Here is a 7,950-nt window from a genome sequence, read left to right on the forward strand (position 1 = left end):
GGGCGGGAATACGGCGAAATCTGGCGACACTGTGTGTGTGTGTGTGTGTGTGTGTGTGTGTGTGTGTGCACGGCGTAGCGTGATGAGCAGTATTTGTGTTATACCCAAACGTCTCTGTGTGCATATGTATGTGTTAGAGAGTTTGAGGAGATGCTGTGGTTTTGTGATCAGCACTGTAAGACTGCGTACGTGCACCTACCCATTGTTAAAGTTGCCTGAGAACGAGACTGAGAACGTACACAGAGACAGAGAACGTACACAGAGACTGAGAACGTACACAGAGACTGAGAACGTACACAGAGACTGAGAACGTACACAGAGACTGAGAACGTACACAGAGACTGAGAACGTACACAGAGACTGAGAACGTACACAGAGACTGAGAACGTACACAGAGACTGAGAACGTACACAGAGACAGAGACAGACCTTTTCCAAAAACGGATGTTTGTGGTGCTGGTGGAAAGCCAGTGGGAAGTACAGAAAGACTAGTGTAAGGTAGGGAGATCAAAGGGATATGGAAAGTTAGATCTTTACCTTTTCTTTTGACTGTTTTCCCCCTGCTTTTATATTCATGCTATGCATGTATATGTTTTTATATATGTTTGTTTTATTCACTTTATGTTCTTATTCCTGTTGTAAAGCACTTTGAGCTGCATTTCTTGTATGAAAGGTGCTATATACAGTGATTCCCGCAGAAATGCAATATATTTTGGGGGCCCCCCAAAGTATTAACATGCTGTGGGAATCACTGATATAAATAAAGCGTTACTTTACTTTACTTTAATTACTTCCTATAGGAGGAGGAGGAGGTGCAGCGGGAGGTGATCAAGCAGGAGGAGAGCGTGGACCCAGACTACTGGGAGAAGCTGCTCCGCCACCACTACGAGCAGCAGCAGGAGGACCTGGCCCGCAACCTGGGCAAGGGCAAGAGGACCCGCAAGCCCGTCAACTACAACGACGGCTCGCAGGAGGACCGGGGGAATAGACGGGGTAAAGACCAACATGGTAGTGAGTGTGTGTGTGTGTGTGTGTGTATGTGTGTGTGTGTGGGGGGGGGGGGGGTTCAGCTTGCACTTTTGCGCGTTTGTATGTGTTTCTATGTGTGTGTGTGTGGGGGGGGGGGACTTTTGTTTGTAATAATAATAATAATAATTCATTGAATTTATATAGCGCTTTTCCGAGGCTCAAAGACGCTGACATTATAGGGGATACGGAAAACACAAAAACAACAAGTAACATGGAACACAGTCAGCGAACGGGGAGGGGGGGGGGGGGGTGGTAGGGACAGGGGAGGTGGTTAGGGGTAGGGGAGGCTGTATGCATATCAGGGGGGTGGCAGGGTTAGGGGAGATGGGTAGGGGTAGGGGAGGTTGTATGCGTGTCAAGGGGGGGGACGGGGGCGCCGGGATGGGGGAGATGGCTAGGGGTAGGGGAGGCTGTAGGCATGGGAGAACAGGTAGGTTTTGAGGTGGGATTTAAAAGTGAGGAGTGAGGGTGAGTCTCTGAGTGGTTGGGGGAGAGAGTTCCAGAGGCGGGGTGCAGCTCGTGAAAAGGCACGGTGACCGAAGCCTTTGAGTTTTGAGGGTGGGACAGTGAGGGGAACAATGGATGAGGATCGGAGGGTACGGGTAGGGCGGTGGGGGAGAAGGAGGTCAGTCAGGTAAGGGGGGGCCAGGCTATGGAGGGCTTTGTATGTGAGGATGAGGATTTGTGTATTTATTCCATTTGTATGTGTGTTTGTGTTTTTAAGACGTCGCATTTGTTAAGTGAGCCCTTGCCTGTGTGTGGTGAGGTGTGCTGTCTGTGTAACAGCAGCTCCAAGGATGCTAATGGTTTAGCTGTGTTTCAAGTTTTATTGTTACGTCCCATTATACAAGCATAAGAGAGTCAAATTCGTAAGTTTCAGTTCCTCGACATTGCAACAACAAGAGAAATACTGTTAAAAATAAAATCTTTCTTCTAGCACTATGACTGCCCCTAGTCCGAGCACAGATTACTTTTTCCTGCTATGACTGGTAGATGATTCACTTACTTAGTCAAATGTATTTGTTGTAAGTCGCTTTGCATAATGGCGTCTGCTAAATGCCAAAAATATAAAAATGTAAATGTGAGAAATAAAGTGGCAATAGTTATACGAGACAAGTGTGAAACAATAGTAGTAAAAGACAAATAAGACGAAACCAACTGAGCAAGACAATAGTGGTGTGTGTGTATGCCAACACCTTCACAGCCCTTTCCTCTTGGGCACATTATGTAGATCTGAAAGGATTTTAATGGATATAAACAATAGTTACACCCACTGGCGGACTCAGGGGGGGGGGGGGGGGCAAGGGGGGCGACCGCCCCTCCTGGTTCCCCCACGGTTGAAAAACGTCTCGCTTAAGTGCCCTTTTGAGTGGCGAAAATGAGAGGATGTGCCCTATTGGTGCCCCTCCAATGGTCTAAATTTGACCATGTTGACATTTGAAAAACGTCACACTAAAAGTGCCCTTTTGAGTGTAAAAAATGCCCTTTTGAGTGGCAAAATTAGAGGATGTGCCCTATTGGCTGCCCTTCCAATGGTCTAAACTTGACCATGTGCACTGATGGGGTCCCATGTTGTGCAGTAGGTGCCCTTTTTTTCTTTTCGCCCCCCCTTCCATTCAAACAGCCTGAGTCCGCCACTGGCCTGGGGGGTCCATTCAGCATTTGGGCATCACTCTGTCTTTGTAGATACTGTTGGGTAACAGATTTCTCTGTTTCTCTCACTCTCTTCTTTCCTCTGTTTGTGTTAAGAACCTGTGTTTGTGTCTAATTGGCTAAAGAAATAAATCATATTTCTCTGCCCACCCCATCTCTCTCCATGGCTGGTTCAGATTGGCAGGAGGATCTGTCTGACAACCAGTCGGACTACTCGGTGGCCTCGGAGGAGGGAGACGAGGACTTTGACGAGCGTTCTGAAGGTAACCTGTCCCTCCCTCCCCTCCTGTCCCTGTGGTTCAGAGGGTGACGGAGGGTAACAGACTCTGCTGTTATTAAATGTGTGTGGTTCCTCCCTCCCCTCCTGTCCCTCTGTCCGTCCCTCCCCTCCCGTCCCTCCCTCCCCTCCTGTCCCTCCCTCCCCTCCTGTCCCTGTGGTTCAGAGGGTGACGGACCCCAAATGTCAAACTGAGTGAGTGAGTGTGCTACAGATGCAAGCTTGACATTTTTTGTCCTCCAGTTTCAGACATGGAGGTGTTAGTGGAGGGAGTCCTGTAGCAGTGTTGGCATGTTAGGCTAGATGCTAGCGAATGTTCACTTTCCGTTTATAACTCGAGGATTTAATTTAAAAAATAAAGTTTTTTACTCAATGTGTTTTTTATTTAGTTTTCAGAGACATTACAGTACGCAACAGACATAAGCACACAGACAAAACAGCGAAAACAACAAAACAAAACAGAAACAGAAACAAAAATAATAATAAATAACAGTTCACAGAGTTCCTCTCATATATAATACAAAGCCATTTTTAAGAAGTAAGAGGCATTGTTAGATGTTCCAGGTAAGAAATGAAAGGCTGCCACACTCAGGGCTGGACTTAGGGGGGTGGGGGCCCCTGGGCTTGAGTCATTGTGCCCCTACCTACACTAAAAATGATAAGCTACAACTACACCAACCAGAACCTATGACCAGAAACACACGTATCCCAATGGAGTATGTTATTGGCATAAAGCACATGAAGAAAAAGCAAGTGTTAGGCCTGAACCAAGCGGTCAAATGTGGCAGAACCCCAGAACAGACGGACACAGAGACAAGGGTGACAATAATAACATGTTTATTTAATAAAGACAGACAAAATAACAAACCTACACTAACAGGGCCTACGTGGGGGGAGTGTGTGGGTGCCTGAGACGAAATGTAAGTGAGGTGTGTATTGGACAGCTACAGTATGTGTCTGGGCGCGAGTGTCTAGCGTGCAAAAACTAATGTGGTGTAGATATGTAAATGCAGAGGCTGTTGTTCAATGTGCGTGTACTGACCAGTCCAGAACTACGAGGGGGTAATCCAGGGAGAGGGGTCCGGGAGGATTAGCAAGGGGGTGAAGTCCGTCCGTGATGAAAGGGGGAGAATCCAGAGGGTGGCATGTTGAGTGAGAACGGAGGGAGGTTGGGAAGGCTGTCCGGAGATGATGGGATGGAATGGTGGAGGAGCGGGGAGTGACACTGGGATGGCAGGGGAGGAAGGTTCCTTGGATGGTGCCCACTGTGCCCACAGTGTGTGTGTGTGTGTGTGTGTGTGTGTGTGAGTGACAAAAAATCAATACAGCAACAGTCCAAATTACATCCATAAAATAAGAGATAGATGCTTACCATTTTAGAAGTTATGCCTTCTGGATTTCTTTGCAACAAAGTCCTTGATCAGGTCAGTAAAAACCACTTTCCGAAGCAGGTCACTCTCAAGCGACATCAGAGTCAGATAATTGACCCTGTGCTGTGCCATTGTGGATCTCAGTCTATTCTTCACCAGTCCCAGCTTGGAGAAAGTGAGCACAGACTCGCATAGAGCCTCCCCTGTGTGGCTCTCGATAGGCAGAAATTTTAAGAACCGTTCTTCAATGTGGCCATTGGGTGACACATAACGCAAAATGAATGTGAGCTGATCGATGTGTGAAACATCTGGAGTTGAATTGAAAAGTATTTGGCCATGTGAACTGTGTGTGTGTGTGTGTGTGTGTGTTGGCCATGTGAACTGCACTGACAATCTCTGACAGCACTCCATCACCCATCAGTTGAATACATTCTTCACATGTGGTCGAGGAAAGATACGAGGGGGTTCCATATCCTGCATTACCATATTTCTCTATATGTGACTTCAAAAACGGGTCAAACGCACTTATTAATTCCAGGATGCCTGTGATATCCTGGTTAGACTACCTGTAGTACCACCCCACGCCAGTAGGGGACCACCAGAATGTATTGGGCTTGAGTTACCTGTTGAATAGCTGGGGTCCCAGATTAAGCTAGCAAGTGACCAGAGGACCACGTTGTTACTTACCGTTCTACAATAAATGGTTAACTTGAATCCTGGATGGCATTCCCATTATTCATAAGTTAGGTTACCACAATGCTCATGTAATTTCCATTGTCAGCCCTGCCAAATAGTTCAATGGTGCCTCGGAAAGCAACCGCCACTACTCTTTTCAAAAACTCAGTCCACTGCGACTCAAGCTGTTTTTTCAGTCCCACGTCTATTACCGTATTTTCCGGACTATAAGTCGCTCCGGAGTATAAGTCGCATCAGTCAAAAAATGTGACATTAAGAGGAAAAAACATATATAAGTCGCACTGGACTATAAGTCGCATTTATTTAGAAATATATTTCACAAAATCCAAGACCAAGAACAGACATTTAATCTGGAAAGGCAAGTTTATTCAACTACACAATAGCACACAGAACAACAGGCTGAATAGAAGTCCGGTATGTTAACATAACACATTAACAGTTATTCAGCAACACAATAGCATAAAGAACATACCTGGGAGGCTGAATAGGCTAAATGAACATAACAAGCCAGCGAGTCCAACAAGCAAGTTCACCAAGCTACCGTTTGCTTAGCTTCAACAAGCTAATGTTTTAGATAACTTCTTCAGGGGAATAGCAGCAGCATATAGTTGTCACAAGCCCAGAGCGGCCCAGAGCGCCCTCTGTCGGCTGTAGACGGTAATGTTTACACCTTTAACTTAACAGTTTTAGTTTGCAATAGACTAGACCACTATCATACAACAGAATTTCCGATTCACCTTAGTTTTTTAATAAAACGAATAAATTCACGAACTTTTACTAAAAGTTTTTAGGACGCAAACTCTTTGGACAGAGTCTAATTGAGAAAAATACCTACAAAATTCAAGACCTCATAAAATCGTGATAAGACTTTTTAATACTTATTAACTCATTGACTGCCAAAGACGCCAATTGGCGTCTTATAGAATAGTAACGTTGACTGCCAAAGACGCCAAATGGCGTCTTTGGGATTATTATTTTTTTTTCGCGGGGATCGCGTTATTGACATGTTCTACACCTAGCGAGTGAATTTCAGACTTGGGTGTAATGTATTTCGGTCCCAGATGGGGGCAGTAGTTCGATAAAAGCCTGGAGAAGGAAGTGGCTTGCTGTGGGTTGTAGTAATGGCGAAACGGATCAGGGTATGTGCCAAACGCGGCGCGGAGCATTGCGGAGCAGCGCGGCCATCGCGCGACTCTTCAAACAGTTCAGAGTCGGACGATACAGAAAAAGTGCAGAAAAAAAAAAAAAAAAAAAAAGTTCTGCAGAAAAAGCTCGTTTTCTGTTTATTGGTCAAAATCAGGTGTTTTTGCTGAAACCACCCTATGTTCTACGGCCGATTTCTAAACACTCAAAGAGGCTAGAAACAAACTTTCTTTTTCTGATGAAAGAAGAGAGTCTAAAGTTTTGGTAGATATGTTCAATGTTTATGTAGTCCGAAAAGTCAATATTTGGTGGGTCTTCAAAGTTCAGCGAAAATGCCCCAAAAGTCTGGCAGTGTGGAGCTCTCCGCTCTGAACATGGCTGGCAGGTCTTGATTTTCCCCAAATTGATTTATCAACTTTTAATACTTTTCAAGACACCGCGGATACCCTGTTCCAGTCGCTATAGCCCGTTTCAAAACAAGACTGACAGTTTCCCTCACTGAACAGGCGGCAAGCAAAGCAACAGACAGAACCGGTGGAGGGAGAATATAAAAGCCATTCTCTTGGCAAGCACTCACCGTTTAAGAGTTTGCGTTTGAAATAGGATTTGGAGAAAAATCTCTTATGGTGTTTGTAATGAATGGCGTTCAGATGCTTTATTATCCTCGTCCTTATGTTGACATGACTCCGGCCCCTTCTTAGCCCAGTATGCTCGGACTCTGTCGTCAACTTTGCCCCAGCGAGCAGGATCGGTGTTGTAAGGATCCTCGATGGCTGTAGCCAAGCAGTGCTGTTTCTTCTGCTATGCTAGCTCGTGACGTTAGAATTATAAGGTTCTATCTCCATTTTTGTCAAAATTGAGTTTTTTACATAATCTGATCCATTAGGTGTTTATTAATGCCTGTGTGGTGTTATTTTTAAAATGTTGACATTTTTGAGTTAGTCATTCATAAAATACAAAGGTTCCATCTCACAGAACATAATGGAATGGAAAAACTTTGACGCTCAATATCTCTGAACTGCCCTAAACGGAGATAGAACCTTATCATTCTAAACGGAGATAGAACCTTATCATTCTAAACGGAGATAGAACCTTATCATTCTAAACGGAGATAGAACCTTATCATTCTAAACGGAGATAGAACCTTATCATTCTAAACGGAGATAGAACCTTATCATTCTAAACGGAGATAGAACCTTATCATTCTAAACGGAGATAGAACCATAACCTTAAATTTGAACGTAATTTATGAATTCAAAATCAAAGAGCAAATATTTATTCATAAATGTGGATTTATTTTGGGGCCCCTTGAAGCCCAGGGTAGCCCATGCATAAGTCCGGCCCAGGCCACACTGCACTAAACCTCCCAGTTGATCCCTGCAATGTGTATCTCATCTTTTCCACCTTGAGAAAGTACATGACATCACAAATCCACCTGCCAAACAAGGGAGGACGATCATTCTTCCAATTCAAAAGTATAAGACGTCTTGCTAAAAGAGAGGAGTAGACCATGCAATTCACCCGTGCTTTGAGGATTTAATTTATTGAACTTGATGTGCAGCGAAGCAAATACATGTTTAGCTCCGTCTGTGAAAGAGAGCGAGTTGTTGCAGTTACAGTGTAGCAATGTAGGTCCATCTGTCCATCAGAGCTTTATTCCCTCAAACGATGGGAGGGGGGTAGGGTTAATTCTAGCAATGGGGTGACATTGCATACCTGGTTATTTTGGAAATACCATCAAATGTCATTTTTTTTTTTCATTTCTTGAGTGTAGTAGAGTGCG

The 7,950-nt window shown here is 44.8% G+C and overlaps 1 protein-coding gene across 1 annotated transcript in view; it reads left to right on the forward strand.

Annotated features, from left to right (window-relative positions):
- Nucleotides 1-7,950, forward strand: part of chd4b (chromodomain helicase DNA binding protein 4b) — a 38,513-nt gene that overhangs the window by 21,919 nt on the left and 8,644 nt on the right. Inside the window, exons 27-28 of the mRNA XM_080540723.1 lie at nt 800-1,007; nt 2,858-2,944. Coding sequence (XP_080396849.1) covers nt 800-1,007; nt 2,858-2,944 — 295 coding nt within the window. The remainder of the gene's footprint in view (nt 1-799; nt 1,008-2,857; nt 2,945-7,950) is intronic.

This window comes from Nansenia antarctica, assembly GCF_963989245.1.
Source record: "Nansenia antarctica genome assembly, chromosome: 10".
Taxonomy (NCBI): Eukaryota; Metazoa; Chordata; class Actinopteri; order Argentiniformes; family Microstomatidae; genus Nansenia; species Nansenia antarctica.